General features: G+C 46.8%; 2 protein-coding genes across 3 annotated transcripts in view; both read left to right on the top strand.

Moving 5' to 3' along the window:
- Nucleotides 1-3,525: 3,525 nt before the first annotated feature.
- PHF6 (PHD finger protein 6) overlaps nucleotides 3,526-20,973 on the top strand; it is a 60,699-nt gene continuing 43,251 nt past the window's right edge. Inside the window, exon 1 of the mRNA XM_040405444.1 lies at nucleotides 3,526-3,545. The gene's annotated coding sequence lies outside the window, so the exon portion shown is untranslated. The remainder of the gene's footprint in view (nucleotides 3,546-20,973) is intronic.
- CCDC160 (coiled-coil domain containing 160) lies at nucleotides 3,750-18,597 on the top strand. 2 transcript variants are annotated; one of them, XM_040405445.1, is made up of 2 exons: nucleotides 3,750-3,833; nucleotides 17,591-18,597. In XM_040405445.1, exons 1-2 carry the CDS (start codon nucleotides 3,798-3,800, stop codon nucleotides 18,506-18,508), a joined length of 954 nt encoding a protein of 317 aa, XP_040261379.1. In that variant the 5' UTR covers nucleotides 3,750-3,797; the 3' UTR covers nucleotides 18,509-18,597. The 2 variants fall into 2 exon arrangements, with proteins under 2 accessions (XP_040261379.1, XP_040261380.1); XM_040405446.1 differs by having other exon boundaries at nucleotides 3,770-3,833; nucleotides 17,571-18,597.

The raw sequence follows: 20,973 nt of genomic DNA, 5'->3' as shown, positions 1-20,973 counted from the left end.
TGTAGTCTGCAGCTAATGGACGCCATTATGTGATAACACAAATGCCTTTTCCCATCGGTCCGAAGAGAATGTTTTCCCTAGTTCTCTTTCCCAAGCCCTTACAAAAGGCAAGTCAGAAAGGGAGTCTCCCTTCTTCTGGAGCTGCCCATAAACCAGAGATACTAGATGTGTAGGGGGTGTAGATTGGAGACAAAGTGATTCAAAAGAAGTGAGGTCCCTAGAGAGTTTAGAAAAGTTTTCAGACTAGCGTAACAGAACCATGCCCCACCCGCCAGGCCATCTGGGAAGGAGGACAGCGTCCGAATAGAGCCATTCTCAATGACCTGAGATACAGTAGGATTGTCAACACGTTCAATACCCAAAAGTGAAGTTCGACCTATACACAGAGGAAAGTCAGGATTGTCAAAGAGAGCGATCATGGGGCCAGGGAACGTGGTGAGACCTAGAAATACTGCACTTCTATCCCATATCCGTAGTATACCAGAAGTAAGCAAAGGCAGACGCGGGGCAGCCTTATGGTATTTCGGGAGATCCGGGACCCCCGTGCCTTCCCTAAGCTTGTGGTGTACCAGATATCGGATCCCCAACCTAGGGTTAGAACCTGCCCAGATGAATTTCAGGAACATGGATCTAAAGGTCTTGAAGAAACCATTAGACAGGGGTATAGGAATGGTGCGAAAGAGGTATAAGATCCGACGGAGTATATTTATTTTAAGCGCATGTATCCTACCAAACCAGGATAACGGTAAGGTCTTCCATTTCTGTAAGTCCTTCCTAATATCTTCTATAAGGGGAGAAAAGTTTAGTGAAAAGAGATCTGAGGAGTTAGAGGGGATAACTGTGCCCAAATAAGTGATATGACCAGGAGCCCAGCGAAATGGAAATGAGGATTGCAGATGATGAACCATGTCTGGAGGAAGTGTAACGTTAAGTACCTCGGACTTATGGAGGTTAACTTTGAAGTTGCTAAGACCTCCAAAGGTCGAAAATTCCTTTAGTATATTAGGGAAACCGACTAACGGATCGGAACACAAAATAAGGAGATCATCTGCATAAATCGCGATCTTCGACTCAAGTTCACCTAGTCTCAGGCCCCTAAGAGATTCATTGGCTCTAAGAGCTCTAGCTAAGAATTCCATAACCATAATATACAAAAGAGGGGAAAGCGGGCACCCCTGTCTGGTACCATTATGGATGCGGAAGGGTGACGATAGGGAGCCATTGACCAGAACCTGGGCACTAGGATCCCGATACAGAGCAAGGATTCTAGTGATCATGCTAGGGCCGAAACCAAATGCCCTCAAGGACTCACCTAAAAAGGTCCAATCAACGCGATCAAACGCCTTCTCGGCGTCGACTGAGAGAAGGCAGAGGGGGGACCCCGTCGTAGTAGCCCTATTTATTAGGGCCAGAGAGCGTATGGTATTATCTATGGCCTCCCGCCCCGGGACAAAACCAGCCTGATCTACATGGATCAGAGAAGGCATGAATGGTTTCAACCTGTCCGCCAAGATTTTGGCGTAGATCTTTACGTCCACATTAATCTGAGAGATTGGGCGGTAATTGCTACAGGCCAGGGGGTCTCTACCCGGCTTCGGTATGACACATATGTGGGCCATCATGGCTTGGGGTGGGAAGAACGAGTCAGCTGCTAAGGAATTACACATACTGGTGAAAGGAGTAGAGACATCGTCCAGAAGCGGGGCGTGAAACCATCCGGGCCGGGGCACTTACCAACTACCAGCTCCTTAATACTCTTACGGACCTCAAATTCCGTTATATCTTTATCCAAACCATCTCTCTGGTCAGTGGATAGCTTAGGGCCCAGCAAACCCGAGATATACTCTCTAATTTTCTGAGTTTTAGTGTCCAGAGGTAGATCAGCGAACTTCCCCTGCAAACTATATAGTTCTTCATAATAGGAACGAAATTCCCGGAGAATGTCACCAGTTGCATGTACCCGTCCTCCCACCCTACAATTGAGGGAGGGAATATAAGAGGAGTTCAGTTTCGGCCACAACATTCTCGCCAGTAGTCTGCCACTTCTATCCCCTTGACCATAAAAAAGCTTCTGCAACCTATCTCTAGAGCTCAGGTAGTTTTGGTCAATTATTTTCTTAAGAGCCAAGCGTGTATCGCAGAGCTCCTGGCAAACCAAGGTGGAGAGTGAACCCTTATGTTTCTGTTCCAAAGCAGCCAACTTCTGCAATAGCGCCTTTATCTCCTCCGTATGGTGTATGTGGCTGCCTCTGTATGGTGTATAAAGCTGCTGCACATAAGTTTCTATTGGAACATAATGTAAGCCTTCTAGACTCCAATCTGATGATTGCTTGTTATAGTTGTTTATTGAAGCTATAAAAATTGTAAAACTGAATAAATAGATGTTTTTAAAAAAATAAAAAAATATATACATAAAATTAAAATAAAATCCCCCCCCTTAACCAAAATAAAAAAATACATAAACAATAAAAAAATAAACATCATGGGCATCCCTGCATGTGAAAACGCCTGTACTGTTAAAATATAAAAATATTTATCCCACGTGGCAAAAGGCGAAACGGAAAAAAAAGGCAGATTCACTTTTTTTTGGTTGCTCCACCTCCCACAAAAAATGTAATAAAAAGTGATAAAAAAAATCATACACACCCCAATATTGTATCAATGAAAAATACAGTTTGCCCCATAAAAAGAGCCTTCTAACAACTCTGTACATATAACTACAAACAAGTTATAGTGGTCAGAATATGGAGATCAAACGAACAATACAATTTTTTCAAGGTTTTTATTATTATTTTTAGTATTAAAACGCCGTAATCATACTGACCTGGAGAATGAAAGTAACAGATTCATTTTACCGCATGGCGAACGCTGTAAAAACAAAATCACAAAAAAATGTCTGATCTTTACAAAGGGCTAAATACGGACGGTTTCGAAACAAAAGTCATTGAGTGACAATAACAGGACGCACAAGGAATAATCCCCCTTTGATTGCTATCTGAATTTATTTGGTTTTAACTAAAAACAAGTGCTGGATTGTCTATTTTCTGGATTACTGGATGGTGAATTAAAGGAATTTCACTGTATCTGTTCCATGCAGTATAACATACATGGTGATGCTCCTAATTCATAGTAAAATGTTCTGTGAAGTCACAGATGTTCTAAGACGTAATGACAGAGGGCATGGCTTCTCCTTGTGGCGATCACAAACAACTCAAGCTCCCCCTCCCTCCTTTGTCGTCTCATTCATCCCCACGGTTAGAGCCCATGTGACCTAAGTCACGTGATGTTTTCATAGTCCTTGGTAGTAGCTCTTCGCTTGAAATATCCACCTCTAAAGCTGATTGGCTGGTGAAGGTCACGTGCTTGCTGGCCCCCTGGGTTGCGGCGTGTTTTGGTTGCTAGGGCAGCGCGGCTACTTCCTTTACAAGAATTTCCAGTGCACATGCGCAGATGTGAACGCCTGCTACTGAGTCCTGGAGAGGAGCAGCAAGATACCAACTGAGGTGTGGAGGGTGAGGAGCTCACTGCTTTACTGGGACTACAAGGTACATGTACTCTGTATGCATAGGGTCATGTGCATTGTTAAAACTTCTTGTAGGGTCTGCTCAATTACAGCTTGCTAAAATATTATTAAAAAACAAAACAAAAGGAATTACAAGGTATGGTGTGGGCAACCTGCCATACTCCAGCTGTTGTGAAACTACAATTCCCAGCATGCTCCATTTATTTCTATGAGAGTTCTGAGAAGAGCGGGGAGTTGTAGTTTGACAACAGCTGGAGAGCATTCACCTATAACTATGTCCCTTGACTCGTCATCACTTTCCCAGATTACGGTATGTATATACAAATATTTTATATATATTTGATAGCACCATTAATTGCATGGGGCTGTACATCAAGAGAGAGTTCGGCCCCTTGCACACGGGCGTCACGTTTTTTTGTCCGGATGCGTTGTGGGTGCATTGCGGGGAAACCCGTGCGAGTAGGCACGCAATTTCAGTCAGTTTTGTATGCGATTTGCGTTCCATTGTTCATTTTTTTTCCCGCACGAGTGCAATGTGTTTTGCACGCGCGTAGAGATGAGCGAACTTCTGTTTTAAGTTCGGCGTCTGGTTAGCGGAGGATCCCGATATGGATTCCGAATTCCGTTGTGGTCCGTGGTAGCGGAATCAATAATGGCCATTATTGATTCCGCTACCACGGACCACAACGGAATTCGGAATCCATATCGGGATCCTCCGCTAACCAGACGCCGAACTTAAAACAGAAGTTCGCTCATCTCTACACGCGCGTGATAAAGACCCGAACCCGGACTTATTCACTGAAGTTCGGGTTTGGGTTAGGTGTTCTGTTTATTTTATTATTTTCCTTTCTAACATGGTTATAATGAAAAAAAATTGGCATTCTTAATACAGAATGCTTACTAAAATGTCCATTGAGGGGTTAAAAAAGAAATAAAGTCGCCTCATCCACTTGATCGCGCAGCCGTTATCGTCTTTCTTCATTCAGCAGGACCTGCGCTGACGTCGCCTCGCTCACCACTTGGTGAGCGCGATGACGTCATTGAAGGTCCTTTTGCAGGTCCTGCAGGAAGAAGGAGGAAGACAATGCTGGCTGCGCGATCAAGTGGATGAGGCGAGTTAATTTATTATTTTTAACCCCTCAATGGACATTTTAGTTAGCATTCTGTATTAAGAATGCTATTATTTTCCATTATATTCCCTTTTTTCTTTTCATACTCGTCAGTTTGCTTCTCTCATATAGGCCTCATGCCCACGACCGTTGTTCTGGTCCGCATCAGAGCCACAGTTCTTGTGGCTCGGGTGCGGACCCATTCACTTCAATGGGGCCGCAAAAGATGTGGACAGCACTCCGTGTGCTGTCCGCATCCGTTGCTCCGTTCCGTGGAGCCGCAAAAAATATATAACGTGTCCTATTCTTGTCCGTTTTGCGGACAAGAATAGGCATTTCTACAATGCAAATTGCGGAAGGCACATGGACGGCTTCCGTTTTTTACGGTCGTGTGCATGAGGCCATACTCGAATTTCACTGTGTTCCTATGGAGCCCTGACACAGGCAGGCTCTCCATAGGAATTTATGTGCGGCAGATCATTCTGGAGGACCGAGGCTGCCAGACACTCCATCCGGCTCCCCCCATCCTCGCCGGGAGTGCTTGTTCACAGTTTTTGACTACCCAGATGCCGTGGTCACATTTGACCATGGCATCTAAGGGGTTAAATGTGTGTGATCAACATTATCCTTGATCACATACATTAGCTTCGGGCACCTCCTGTCTCGCTAGCAGACGCCATCTTTAAATACCCGACCGCAGACGCATATATGTTATTTTTCCATAGACCTCATTGTCCCGTTGATAGCATGGTATCCTTTGTTTATGTTTGCTGCATAAAGTGAAAGCTGGATGTTGATTGGTAATGAGTTGGCTACTGCCCACTGCTGGGCGTATTACGTCACTTGTGTTCAGATTGGTTTCTAATAATGATGTATTCTGACTGAGAAAGGCTGTGTGCCGAAACGCGTCATATTATATACTTATACTTATAAGCAAGACACGGTTGCTGGGACTTCTACATATATTCCACGTGGAGGCAGCTCCTACCCGCTGGAACGTGAACGCCTAGTCGAGTGGTGGCTGGATTTTGGTTTAGCATATATGTGTTAGGCGGTCGGGAAAGGGTTAACAAACTGTTACAGAGGGGGAGAGGACCATGCCCACGAGAGCTTGCAATCTACTATATATATATCTATGTACAAATACACTCCATCTCTTTGAACTTGCACATAGCTTGGCATATCTGCCTTTCAGCTCTACAAGAGCTCATTCACACATTGCTTGGTTCCAGTGTCTTGGAATTTAGCAAAAAATATAGATAAATTTGTAACAACAAAAAAAGCAACATATGCATACATTATAAGGACTGCCATTAAAGGGGTTATCCAAGGTTATAAAATACCCCACCATATGCCGAGCCCCTCACGTTGAATTTGTGGCGTAGCTACAGGGGAAATTACTACTGGGGGCAGTGTGGAGGACAATTACTACTGTGGGGGACAATTACTACAATGTCATCCACAGATGCCCCCATAACAGTGTGTCATCCACGGATGCCCCCATAACAGTGTGTCATTCACAGATGCCCCCATAACAGTGTGTCATTCACAGATGCCCCCATAACAGTGTGTCATTCACAGATGCCCCCATAACAGTGTGTCTACTGCATTAAATATATTTACTTAGCTCCCCGCGCTGCTCCCGGTCCCCGCACCGCCGCTGCTGCTTCTCCTCGTCCGCGGATGAATCATGGACGTGTGCCAGCCATGTCCTCCAGACACAGCACACGTATCCATTGATTTTAATGTGTTTGTTCACACATCCTGGTTTTTCCATTGACCACGGGTCAATGGAAAAAGTAAGGGGGTGTGCATTACTTTGGTCCATGATGTGGACCAAACATGCCCATTGAAGTCTATGGGTCCATGAAAACTACTGTGGCATCCAGGTTCTGTCAGAGGTTTTCACTGACCATTGGTAGGAGATGCTCCTTTTTCAGCCTAGCCGTGCATGTGGAATATGGATGACACATGGAGGGCAAAAAACGGACACACGGACCAACAGCGGATCCTTCATGGACATTTTAGGGCTCGTTCACACGACCGTTGGTGTCCCGTGCCCGTGCTGTGAACCGCAAATTGCGGTCCGCAAAACACAGGCACCTTCCATGGGGCAGGTGCATTGGGGATCGCAGACCCATTCACTTGAATGGGTCCGGGATCCCTCCGTTCTGCAAAAAGATAGAGCATGTTCTATCTTTTTGCAATGCGGAGGCACAGAACGGAACCCCAGAAAACACTCTGTAGTGCTTCCGTAGTGTTCCGTTCCGCATCTCTGGATTTGCGGACCCATTGAAATGAATGGGTCCGCATCCGTGATGCGAAATGACAACGGAACGGTGCCCGTGTATTGCGGATCCGCAAATGTGGATCCCCCATATGATGGAAATGCTGAAGGTTTGTGAAGGTAAAATTTACAACATTAAAGTAGCAGGCAATTTTATTTTTATTTTACAAATCTCATCCACATACTGAAGAATTTTTCTTACACATGGAAACTGACCCTCAGTGTGGATTTTTCAATCCACAGTAAGGGCTCATGCACACGACCATGGCTTTTGTCCACATCCGATCCGCATTTTTTGCTGGTCAGATGCGGGCCCATTCACTTCAGTGTCCTCATCCGTTTGTCCGCTCCGCAGGACCCGCAAAAAAAGAAAAAAAATAGAACATCCTACTCTTGTCTGTTCTGTAGAGCGCCGGACGTTCCATTCGGCAAAATGTGGAACGCACGCAGCCGTTGGCATTTTTGCGGCAACGGGCATGAGCTCTAAGTCAGTTTGTGTTTCTGGTATTGTTCGTGGATTTTTAACTGATTTTCCTCATTGACTTCAATGTGTAAGTCAAAATCCACAATAAAATTGTATTGTTGCAGATTTTGATGGAATAATTTATCTGCAGCAATATTGTCAGGAGACGAGGGAAGTGTTGGGAGCAACAGGGATTGGTAAGGTGAGTATAAGGTATTTTTTATTTTATGGATCAGCTATTTGAATCCACTTGTATCACAAGAAGTGTTAAATGGTACCCACGCTGTTTTAAAAGATGCATTGATCATAAAGCTATTTGAATCCATAGTCAAAAAAAATCAAAAAATCTTGAACACATTTGTGGACCGAACAAGACAGCACATTGGATCAATTGCATGTGTGATGTGATGTGATTTTGTGCGAGAACACAACACAAAATTGCACGCCATAAGTACATGGCCATTTTATTAAGTGTTGAATTACAGAAAATTACATGTATAAAATCATAAGCAGTTTTCTATGATTTTGGGGAAGGGCGTGTTTTTAAGGAAGGAAACCTCAAGATTGGATTATGAAATTGCATAAAATTTAGATTGTGATTCCAATAAAAAAAATAAAAAAATAATGAACATTATGGAATTGTATGGCAATCACAATATGGTGGTCACATCAATCCTCTGTACACGTTGAATTTCATGCATACATTACAAGCAGTATTGCAAGCCTGTAAAAATGGCAAAAATCTCCTAACCATACAGTTTCAGTGGAAGAACATATAACTTGTCCCTGTATGAATATTTTGTGACTTCCCAAATCACAGATATTTTTGTGTGAATCTTGTAGGTTCCTTGGTCTCTATAGTACTGCGTAAAGGCCTCTTCTAAAGGCTCCATATCTAATTGTCAGTTTTCCCTGACATTAGGTCCGGGAGGGGTGGAGATGAGCTGCCATGATGTCTCCTATAGACCAGGGCTTGACAAATTTCCTTGGAATCTAGGAGCCAGCTAAAAAAGGAGCCAGGTGGAGCCGTGTCATAAAGCCCCCAGTAGATGCCCCCATAGTGCCCCCCCACTTCTCCATAGAGCCCCCCAATAATGCATGCCAGTACATAGGGCCCCTAGTAGATGCCCCATAGTGCTCCTTCCCCTCTTCTCCACAGTGCCCCCATAATGTGCCAGTTGTCATGGTCTCACCTGCTTGCTGCTCTCCTTCGTTTGACATGTGCTGGCGGCCATCTTGGTTTCTGGGTTTCTTGTAGCCTTCCACCCTGCGGCTCCTCCTTCCCCTGGGAGGAGCTGGATGCCTAGCTCATATATATAGGAGGTCTGTGGCTTCAGTTCCTTGCTTGGTCCTCTTGTGTTCACATGCTTCTAAGACTGCTGCTGCTTCTGGTTCCTGATCCTGGCTTCGTCTGACTACCCTGCTGGTTCCTGATCCTGGCTTCGTCTGACTACCCTGCTGGTTCCTGATCCTGGCTTCGTCTGACTACCCTGCTGGTTCCTGATCCTGGCTTCGTCTGACTACCCTTCTGGTTCCTGACCTCTGGCTTCGCAAAGACTCTGCTTGGTTTCACCATCCGTTTGGACTTTTGCTTTACAGCTTTATTTTCAATAAAGCCTTCTTATTTTCACTTATCTCTTGTTGTACGTCTGGTTCATGGTTCCGTGACATTAGGACCAAGCCATGAATTCTGACGGTACAGGGCCATCCTCGCTACCCACGCTGGTTGCCAGACTTGATCAGCAGGATCACCTGTTGGGTTGGTTCGCTGTGGCGTTGCAAACCCTGCTTGAACGCACGGCTCATTTCGCTCCCGTTGCCGATGGGTCGGTTGTCGCTCCTGGGCTCGCTCCTACTGCCGCTCCGGTTGTTGCGCCAGAGTCTACCCCGACACCTGTTGTTGCGCCTGCGGTGTTTCGGGGTATGACCGGTTCTGCCCCTCTTCCACAGCGCTTTGGGGGAGAGCCAACTCAGTGCCGAGGTTTCCTTAACCAGGTGGGCATTTATTTCGAGTTGCTGCCACATGCCTTTCCTACTGAGAGATCAAAGGTGGGCTTCTTGATCTCGCTGCTCTCGGACAAGGCCTTGGCCTGGGCCAGCCCTTTATGGGAGAACAACAATCCGGTGGTTGCCGAGTTTTCCGGTTTTGTTGCTTCTCTTCGGAAGGTATTCGATGTGCCGGCTCGTGCTGCCTCTGCTGCGAAGCTCCTTATGTCCATCAGACAGGGTTCACGATCCGTAGCTGAATACGCCATTGAGTTTCGTACCCTGGCAGCAGAGGCGGGCTGGAATAATGAGGCTCTGGTCGCTGCTTTCTCTCATGGTCTCTCGGATGCCTTGAAGGATGAGGTTGCAGCTAAGGACCTACCAGTTGAGCTCGAGTCTCTTATTTCTTTCCTGATTTTGATTGACACCAGACTCAGGGAGAGACCTTCCTTTAAGGAGAACCTGCGGAGGTCTTCTAACAGATTGGTGCCTACGTTTGCTGTCCCACCCGTGCCTCCCTCTCCTCCCACGCCTCCTGGGGATGACTTGTCTGGGGGTGAACCCATGCAGCTGGGGTTTGCTCGCCTGTCCGAGGGGGAGAGGGCACTCCGGAGACGCGAGGGCCGATGCATGTACTGTGGTCTCGGTGGGCATTTTCGGTTGGCATGTCCGAACCGTCCGGGAAACGCTCGTACCCTGAGATCCTGTCGGGGGCAGATCTTGGGTGGAGTCTCCTCGTCCCCGGTTTCCCGTGTTGACAAACCACTGATCACTGTGGTCCTCTCCTGGGTCGGGGGCTCGGTGACGACCCAGGCGTTGGTGGACTCTGGTGCTGGTGGTTTGTTCATTGATAGTGTGTTCGCTGCCGCCAATTCCATTCCTCTGCAGGCTCGAGGTTCCCCACTGGCTCTTGAGGCGATAGACGGCAGACCCCTTCTGCCGCCACACGTGACTCATGAGACCCTTCCAGTGGGGATAGCCATTGGTGCCGTTCACAGAGAGTCGGTCTGCCTCCAGGTTATTTCGTCTCCACACTACTCGGTGGTCTTGGGGTACCCCTGGCTCCAGAAGCATAATCCGACTTTCGATTTGGAGATCGGTCGAGATCCTCTCGTGGTCACCGCAGTGTGGGGCTAGTTGCATCCATGGGTCTGTCAAGTTGCTGTGTACTTCCTCGGACTCTCTGTTGCCTCCTGAATACGAGGAGTACCGGGATGTATTCGATAAGGTGCGCGCCCTACCTCCGCACCGCCCATACGATTGTGCCATAGAGTTACAATCTGGTGCCGTTCCTCCTCGTGGCAAAGTCTATCCACTGTCGGTAGCGGAGAATGAGGCCATGGAGGAGTACGTGAGGGAGGCGCTTTCACGCGGACACATTCGCAAATCTTCGTCCCCGGCAGGGGCTGAATTTTTCTTTGTGAAAAAGAAGGGCGGTGAGTTGAGGCCTTGCATCGATTACAGGGGTCTCAATCGCATCACGATCAAGAACGCTTACCCGATACCCTTGATTTCCGAGCTGTTCGATCGCCTTAAAGGGGCCACGGTCTTTACCAAACTCGACCTGAGGGCGGCATATAACCTGGTAAGGATCAAGGCGGGCGATGAGTGGAAGACCGCGTTTAACACCAGGACCGGTCATTACGAATCCTTGGTTATGCCCTTTGGGTTGTGCAATGCGCCCGCAGTCTTTCAGGAATTCATCAACGATGTTTTCCGTGACCTGTTGCAGCAGTGTGTGGTAGTCTATTTGGATGACATCTTGGTATATTCTGAATCCATGGAGGCCCACATTCTGGATGTCAGACGAGTGTTGCAACGGTTACGAGAGAACAAGCTGTTCGGTAAGCTTGAGAAATGCGAATTTCACCGATCCCAGGTAACCTTCTTAGGTTACATCATTTCCGCTGAGGGGTTCTCCATGGATCCTGAGAAGGTTTCGGCTGTCTTACAGTGGCCCCAGCCCAGTGGTCTTCGTTCCCTGCAGCGCTTTTTGGGCTTCGCCAATTATTATCGAAGTTCATCAGGGACTTTTCCATGCTGGCCAAGCCTCTCACGGATCTGACCAGGAAGGGCAGTAATTCCCAGGTCTGGCCGCTCGAGGCCATCCGAGCTTTTGAGGCCCTAAAGTCCGCCTTTGTTTCGGCTCCGATTCTGTCGCATCCCAACCCTGGGTTGCCCTTTGTCCTCGAGGTGGACGCGTCTGAGACGGGAGTAGGCGCCCTTCTGTCTCAGCGTAGAACACCAGAGGGCCCTCTGCTTCCTTGTGGGTTTTACTCCCGGAAACTGTCTTCCGCGGAGTGCAACTATCAGATTGGTGACAGGGAGTTATTGGCCATCGTGCAGGCCCTTAATGAATGGAGGCACTTGCTCGAGGGTTCGGTGGTTCCGGTTCTCATCCTGACGGACCACAAGAATCTGACCTACCTTTCTGAGGCCAAGAGATTGACACCACGTCAGGCCAGATGGGCTCTGTTCTTGTCACGTTTTAATTACGTGGTCTTCTACCTACCCGGTTCCAAGAACATCAGGGCGGATGCCTTATCACGGCAGTACTCCGAGCTGTCCAGGGAGGAGTCGATTCCGACTTCGGTCATACCTCCGAATCAGATCCTGGCCGCCATTCGCACCAGCCTGACCTCTCCCCTGGGTGAGCAGATTTTGGCGGCTCAATCTGGTGCTCCCTCTGGGAGACCCAACGGCAGATGTTTTGTGCCTGAGGAGTTGCGCACTCGGTTGTTGCGAACCTACCATAACTCCAAGACCGCGGGGCATCCTGGAAAGAATCAGCTGTCCTGGGCTGTTTCACGTCTGTTCTGGTGGCCTTCCCTACGTTCCGACATCGCCGCATATGTAGCGGCATGCTCCGTTTGTGCCCAGAGTAAGTCCCCTCGGCACCTTCCGTTGGGCCTTCTGCAACCCATAGCCACCGGGGAGCGCCCATGGTCACACCTGGGGATGGATTTCATTGTGGACCTCCCTGCATCCCGAGGCCATACGGTCATTCTCATGATTGTGGATCGGTTTTCCAAAATGTGCCACTGTGTTCCTCTCAAGAAGTTACCCTCTGCACAAGAGTTGGCCACGATTTTTGCCAGGGAGGTCTTCCGGTTGCACGGTTTGCCTAAGGAGATTGTGTCGGATCGGGGGAGTCAGTTTGTGTCCAGGTTCTGGCGCGCCTTTTGCTCCCAGTTGGGGATTCATCTCTCCTTCTCCTCGGCCTACCACCCTCAGTCCAATGGGGCCGCAGAACGATCCAATCAGGCCTTGGAGCAATTCCTTCGTTGCTATGTCTCCAATCACCAAGACAATTGGGTTGACCTCCTGCCTTGGGCTGAGTTTGCCAGGAACACGGCGGTGAACTCTTCCTCTGGGACGTCTCCCTTCATGGCCAATTATGGGTTCCAACCTGCCGTGTTACCGGAGGTATTCTCTCCCCAGGATATTCCGGCTGTGGAGGATCACCTTTCCGTCCTACGTGCTTCTTGGGTACAGATCCAGAAGTCCCTTGAGGTCTCTGCGCAGCGCCAGAGACTCCAGGCTGATCGCAGACGAGCGCCTGCTCCTTCCTACCAGGTCGGAGACCGTGTATGGTTGTCCACCCGCAACCTCAACCTTCGAGTGCCCACTCCCAAGCTGGCGCCTCGCTTTGTTGGTCCCTTCCGAGTGCTTCGCAGGGTAAACCCGGTAGCCTATGCCCTTGCGCTTCCTCCTGGCATGCGGATCTCCAACGTGTTTCATGTCTCCCTGTTGAAGCCACTGGTGTGTAATCGTTTCACTTCCTCGGCCTCGTCCGGTCCAAGTGGGCAATCGTGAGGAATATGAGGTGAGCAATATCCTGGACTCACGCCTGGTCCGCGGTCGGTTGCAGTTTTTGGTCCATTGGCGTGGTTATGTTCCAGAGGAGCGTTCCTGGGTTCCCTCCGCAGATGTCCATGCTCCTGCCTTGCTCCGAGCCTTCCACGCACGCTTCCCTCAGAAACCGTTTTGTGCTCCGCGGAGGAGGGGCCCTTGAGGGGGAGGTACTGTCATGGTCTTACCTTCTTGCTGTTCTCCTTCGTTTGACATGTGCTGGCGGCCATCTTGGTTTCTTGTAGCCTTCCACCCTGCGGCTCCTCCTTCCCCTGGGAGGAGCTGGATGCCTAGCTCATATATATATATAGGAGGTCTGTGGCTTCAGTTCCTTGCTTGGTCCTTTTGTGTTCACATGCTTCTAAGACTGCTGCTGCTTCTGGTTCCTGATCCTGGCTTCGTCTGACTACCCTGCTGGTTCCTGATCCTGGCTTCGTCTGACTACCCTTCTGGTTCCTGACCTCTGGCTTCGCAAAGACTCTGCTCGGTTTCACCATCCGTTTGGACTTTTGCTTTACAGCTTTATTTTCAATAAAGCCTTCTTATTTTCACTTATCTCTTGTTGTACGTCTGGTTCATGGTTCCGTGACACCAGTATATAGGGCCCCCATAATGTGCCAGTATATAGGACCCCTATAGTGCTTCCCCTCTTCTCCATAGTGCCCCCCATATTGTGCCAGTATATAGGGCCCCCATAGTGCTTCCCTTCTTCATAGTTCCCCCCCCCCCCATATTGTGCCAGTATGTAGGGCCCCCACCCCTCTTCTTGCCACAGTATACTATAAATAATAAAAACAATAAACTCATATACTTACCTTATGCTGCTGTCAGTGATGCGATGCAGGCCTCTTCCGGCCTGTGTCCCGCACTGTACGGCTCAGGTGTCCCGCACTGTACGGCACTAGGCCTGTAGCCTATCAGAGGAACGGGCAAGGGAGACGCCTCTCCCATGCTCCTCTGCACCATTCATCTGTATCGCTGTCCTGAGGACAGCGATACAGATGAATATGGAGATGAGCGCTTCCACAATGGAGGTGCTCATCTCCACTCCTGCTGCCTCCGGACAGAACGGGCCCCCCTCCGGTGCCACGCACCCGTCGCCCGTGCACCTTTGAAAACATGTGTGTCATTCACAGGGGGGCACATGCTGAAGTCACTGAGAGCAGCATAAATTAGTGACAGAAATGCTGATGTCAGCGCTGTGTCCCTAATGAGCTAAAAGTAAGTGGTTGCTGAGAACCAGCATCATAATGATTACAGCCCAGGCCTTGAAAAGAGTCAAATCTACATGAGAAGAGTCCTGGTTATTCCTCATCTCCTGCTCTCTCACCCATCTGCTGATGGTTGGCAGTTCTCTCCTAGAGAGAAAGGGAGAAAACTAGGTAGAAGACTGTCAGCCATCAGCAGGAGAGCAGGAAGTCATGAATAACCAGGACTCTTCTCAGGTGGCCGGGACTCTTTTCCAGGCCCAGTCTGTAATGATTGTGATGTTGGTTCTCGGCAACCACTTACTTTTAACTTATAAATGACCGACCGCTGAAATCAACTCGCCTGTCTGTACTTTATACTGCCGTTAGTATGGGCAGCATAAAGTTGATGACAGGTTCCCTTTAAGTGAAAAAGTGCAGATACAGCCATATGTAGATGGATGAAGAGAAAGCAGAACTCACCCCTCCAGTGTGATGATCGACAGAGGCACCCCCATTAATCAGACATTTATGGCCTAAATTCCAGCAGAAATTGATATATTGCACAGTCAGCAAGATAATAAATTGAGGGATACAGCAATGTAGAGGAAGCAGGGTAGATGTTACTCACAGTCCTATGTAATACCACAGTTAAAACCCTATGATTATAGATATTGAAGTAGCTGTTACCTGTAGTCCTATGTAACACCACAGACATGGGTGGACTGGCTATAGACCCTACCGGGAGATTTCTCGATGGGCTGATGCCCAGAGGGCCATCCAAGCCCTCCTTTCGTCCGCCACCAAGACACATAAATATCTGATGCACTCAGCATTAATTAATGTAGGCAGTATTTTGTGCTGCACTGTGGTGTTTGGTTCTGCTGGGGCGGGATTTTGTTCTGGACTATGGTATTGCTGGCCCCTCCTACTTCTGTTGTCCTGCCTTCTGTCAATTTGCACCGCCTACAAAATAGGGACACTTTTAGTTTTTTTTCCCAGGGCCACCTTAAGTTCCCAGTCCACCCCTGACCACAGATAACAAAGTGATAACTCTCTGAGTACAGATAATGTAATAAATGCCACTTGCAGTCCTATGTAACACCACCCATACACTAACTAGGGAAGGGTGGGCACTATTTTCAGTTCAGGGGGGTGAAAGTGGAGTCCTGGAGGGGGGATGTGCAGAGTTCCCCTGATAACAGTATAGGGGGGGATGCTTTAATAAAAAAATAAAAAACCTTTTTCTCCCCATCCCCATGTGTTTTGTGTCGTCCTGAGGCTAAGCTCCCCTGCTGTACAGAGTCCTCTAGCCACAGCCAGCTCTAGCTTGTGTGTTGTGCTGACAGCATGATGTCCTGGAGAAGAAAACAAGCCTAGCACTCGCCTTGTGCTGTCGTTACCTTTGGGGCCCTGTACTCCAGATAAGTGCAGGTCCTGCATCTATCTGACATTGATGGCATATCCTCGCGATATGTCATCATTGTCCCAAATGGGCCAACCCCTTTTAAGTTATATTGCAGTTGCTTATCTTTGCTTGTAACTCTTCGGCCAAAATATTGAATTTCATACAGAGACACACAGATTTGGCTCCTTCATCAGGCGTATTACGGAGCTATTCTGAATTCTTCAGTGGGAACCCTGTTGTGGCGCAAGAAGTAAGCAACAAAATACTTTAATTAGCCGGAAAAACTATTGAGAAAACATTATTTAAATGGACAACTTTGTTCTGTTTCTTCACCTTCTTTAAATTTACTTTGTCCCTGAAATTTATGAAAAATGTGTCTTGGTGAGACTAGGACCTCTGTCTGCTCACTAAATGATAAGATTGCATTATCTCATACAAGAATATGGAGAGGAATAGGCAGGAGATGAGTGAGACAGGATTCCACAGAGACACCAAAGAGACTGCTGCAGCTAAATAGGAAGTTTATATCTTAGCCCACGTGCTTTATTCACATCCATACAGGTCAGTACTGTGCTGTAATGTCCTGGGACTGCTTTTAAGTGAATGTGAGAAAATTATGAAAAAGATTGTCCTCTACTTGCTGTCTGCAGTAGACAGGAGCTGGTCTCCACCAAACAGATTTAAGAGAACTACAAACTAAAGATACAGCATACAGATGAGAAAACTGCTAAAAAATGCCAGATACCAGTCATATAATGGCCAAAAATAGTGTTATTTCTCATGTACACACACTGTACTATAAAGTAATTCAAAGTTTGTCAAAGGTTGGGTATGCTTTAAGCGTTTACCTTACAATATTTTGTTCTTAAAGGGGTTGACCCATCTGGAACATTGATGCCATCAATGTCAGATAGAAGCGGGTCCCAGAGGTGAGACCCACACCTATCTCCCAAAGTGAGAAGAGAGCAGCTCTGAATGCGTAGCCATCCTCCATTTACTGCTATGGGACTTGCGAAAATAGCCGAGCGCTGGCTTGGCTATTTCCGGCAGTCCCATAGTGAATGGGGCAATGGCCGCACTTGGCCAGTGTTTTCTCCATTCACCACTATCAGACTTAACACGGGGTTCACACCTGAGCGTTCTGAAAGGAGCGCTCTGTATGTGCGATTGTACGGGCGTTTACAAGCGTGCATACAGAGACAAGCGAACGCCCATTGTCGCGCATTCCCGAAAGTCTATGTACGAGAACGCGCGACAAAACGCCCCAAAGAAGCTCAAGTACTTGTTTGCGCGTCGGGCGTTTTACAGCGCGATCGTACGCGCTGTAAAACGCCCAGGTGAGAACCATTCCCATAGGGAAGCATTGGTTTCTCCTTGTGCGTTTTACAGCGCGTAGGAACGCGCTGTAAAACACTCAGGTGTGAACTTAGGGTAAAAGAAAAAGAAAAAAAACTGAGTGCGCTCACTCAGATATTTTTGGAATTCCCATAGCAATGAATGGAGAGCATGACATGCTATCCTTTTACTTTGGGGGCCCTGCTCTGGAGAGAGGAGCGGGTACACCATCAGTGTCCCCGATGGGCCAACATCTTTAATGCATTCTTACTTGTGTTTTTTGAATGACATTAATCCTTTAGTCTGATCAAGTGAACTTAGGTCAGCTTCAGGTTCTTCAAGCTTGATCTTTTTTTCTTCCCTATAATTGAAGAGATATAAAATAAGCACTTGAAAGCAATTTTTATTTTATTTTACCAGAGATTTGCTTCTCCATATAGGTCCATTGGAAGAAGATGCAAAACAATAAAAAACATTGGGTTGAAGAGCTCTTCTCTCCACATTTCAGCGCCGAAGATTTTTTACATGGAAGTTTTGAACCAGAATTGCTGATATCAGAAAAACAGGCCAAAGAGAGAGCAAGAAATGTAGCAGAAATCTACAAGACTGCAGTGCATGACTTTCAGGAAAAGGAAAAAAAGAAGAAAAGAGAGCTCTTGTCTAAAATGATCGTCCAAGACTCTGTGCAGGACAAGGCTGTTCCAGCACAAGATGCCACCTGTGAGTCCTATCAAAAAGAGGAGAATGGTTCAGCTACAACCAGCGAAAGCAACGGTCATTGTATATGGAATGAGAAAGATTTAAATCTCTTAAGATCCGAAATGAATAAAAAACATTCTGAGGGAGCTCATTTGAACCTTCAGCTTAGGGCCTGCAAGCTTGAGATATCTGAATTGAAGGCCAAACAAAAGAAGACTGAAAGGGAGCTGGAGGCTCTGAAAATAGCATTGGCAGCATCAAAAAGAGTGAATGAATATAAAAATGTCCTGATTAATCAACTGAAGAAAGAGGGAGAGAAGAAGGAGGCAGATCTGCAGGCACTGAGGAAAGACAGGCATAAAAAATGTATGATGGTGCAGGACCTTACAACAAGTTTAAGTAAAGCCACAGAGGAGATAAACCATCTACAGCTCCAAAATACAGACTTGCAGCAGGAGCTAAATAATTTACAGCAACAACAGGAACTGAAAATCATCTTTGCTTCAGAAAAGACAAAACTTAAGTATGAGTCACAAATAAAGAAGCTGTGTCGGGAAACAGAGACTCTGAAAGAAGAGATGCAGTTGGAAAGACATCAGCATGGTCAAGATGTTGCTGAATTGGACTTATTAAGGAGACTGTACATCTATGGGAAGTGATTTGTTTTGTATGTGTGTTTTATATATAAAATGTAACCAAACTAAAAATATATTGCTAGTCAATTTTAGTTTAGGGTACTTTTAACACTTGCGGCAGGACGGATCCGACAGGCTGTTCACCCTGTTGGATCCGTCCTTCCGCTATTTCGCCGTGCCGCCGCTCCGTCCCCATTGACTATAATGGGGACGGGGCGGAGTTTCGGCGCAGTACGGCAGTTCGCGGTGAGAGGCCGCCGGACTAAAAAGTCGGACATGCAGCACTTTGAAAAAGCTGACGGCGAAACGCGCGTCGGGGCACAGTCTGGCGGGTTGTGGCAGATATTTTGGGTCAGTATGCTAGATTATCTGCTAGATATATGTTATTCTATTATGGCAGTATGTATGTTAAAGTCCTGTGGATCCAGGATCGGAAGTCTGATTCTGTGACCACACTATGTGGACAGAGGAGCATTACTTGTATGCACTGATTATATTTTCCCATGTATATTGTTGCACTCGCACTTTATATGATTGTATCAGTAATTGCCATATACCCGCAGTCTGATTAGGATTTTTAAATGTTCTTAAATTTTCTGTGAGGCCAGAAATGGTTATAACTCTGTGAGTATTAATAAAATTGAGTGTTATTTGAACTACAACTGATTATGGAGTTATAATTTATTTTTTGATCTATGTATCTTAAGATTGGTTTCGCTAAAGGTGATACTGGATTCCTTACGCAGTGAGTATAGGGAAACGGTGTTGGTTTTTCATGCAGGACTTTTAGTCGGCGGCCTTTCGCCGTGCTGCGCCGGAGCTTCGCCCCCGTCCCCATTAAAGTCAATGGGGACGGACGGATCGGTGGCATGGCAAAATAGCGGAAGGACGGATCAGACAGGGTGAACAGCCTGTCGGATCCGTCCTGCCGCAAGTGTGAAAGTGCCCTAATTTGGCTCTGTTCATTAAGGATAAGGACACCTTTTCACAGATTTTTATCGCTTATTTGTTTCCTAAATGCTAAATTAAAGGGGTTGGCCAGTTTGCTATATTGATGACTTATCCTCAGGACTCCTGGCAACTCTGCCGATCAGCTATTAAAAAGAACACATCGCTTGTATGTCTGCTCACCATCAGTGTTTGTCAGCACAAGGAAGAGCTGCATTGATAAGTGAGAGCTAGGGAAGACCGCAACATCATGGACACACAGACCTTACATTCAGCATATATTACTAGGATGTTTGCAGGATAAAAGTTTTGAAACTAGGAGCAAGTAATAAACTGCATATCAGAGTGTCAGAAAATTAACGGTCACTGCTGTGATGGCATTGTTATATTTTATATATATATATATATATATATATACTCACCTAAAGAATTATTAGGAACACCTGTTCTATTTCTCATTAATGCAATTATCTAGTCAACCAATCACATGGCAGTTGCTTCAATGCATTTAGGGATGTGGTCCTGGTCAAGACAATCTCCTGAACTCCAAACTGAATGTCAGAATGGGAAAGAAAGGTGATTTAAGCAATTTTGAGCGTGGCATGGTTGTTGGTGCCAGACGGGCCGGTCTGAGTATTTCACAATCTGCTCAGTTACTGGGATTTTCACGCACAACCATTTCTAGGGTTTACAAATAATGGTGTGAAAAGGGAAAAACATCCAGTATGCGGCAGTCCTGTGGGCAAAAATGCCTTGTGGATGCTAGAGGTCAGAGGAGAATGGGCCGACTGATTCAAGCTGATAGAAGAGCAACGTTGACTGAAATAACCACTCGTTACAACCGAGGTATGCAGCAAAGCATTTGTGAAGCCACAACACGCACAACCTTGAGGTGGATGGGCTACAACAGCAGAAGACCCCACCGGGTACCACTCATCTCCACTACAAATAGGAAAAAGAGGCTACAATTTGCACGAGCTCACCAAAATTGGACTGTTGAAGACTAGAAAAATGTTGCCTGGTCTGATGAGTCTCGATTTCTGTTGAGACATTCAAATGGTAGAGTCCGAATTTGGCGTAAACAGAATGAGAACATGTATCCATCCTCTGGCTACTTCCAGCAGGATAATGCACCATGTCACAAAGCTCGAATCATTTCAAATTGGATTCTTGAACATGACAATGAGTTCACTGTACTAAAATGGCCCCCACAGTCACCAGATCTCAACCCAATAGAGCATCTTTGGGATGTGGTGGAACGGGAGCTTCGTGCCCTGGATGTGCATCCCTCAAATCTCCATCAACTGCAAGATGCTATCCTATCAATATGGGCCAACATTTCTAAAGAATGCTATCAGCACCTTGTGGAATCAATGCCACCTAGAATTAAGGCAGTTCTGAAGGCAAAAGGGGGTCCAACACCGTATTAGTATGGTGTTCCTAATAATTCTTTAGGTGAGTGTGTGTATGTATATATGTGTGTGTGTGTGTGTGTGTGTGTGTGTGTGTATATATATATATATATATATATATATATATTA

Source organism: Bufo bufo, chromosome 8 (assembly GCF_905171765.1).
Source record: "Bufo bufo chromosome 8, aBufBuf1.1, whole genome shotgun sequence".
Classification (NCBI taxonomy): domain Eukaryota; kingdom Metazoa; phylum Chordata; class Amphibia; order Anura; family Bufonidae; genus Bufo; species Bufo bufo.
This window is presented reverse-complemented; position numbering and strand designations above follow the sequence as displayed.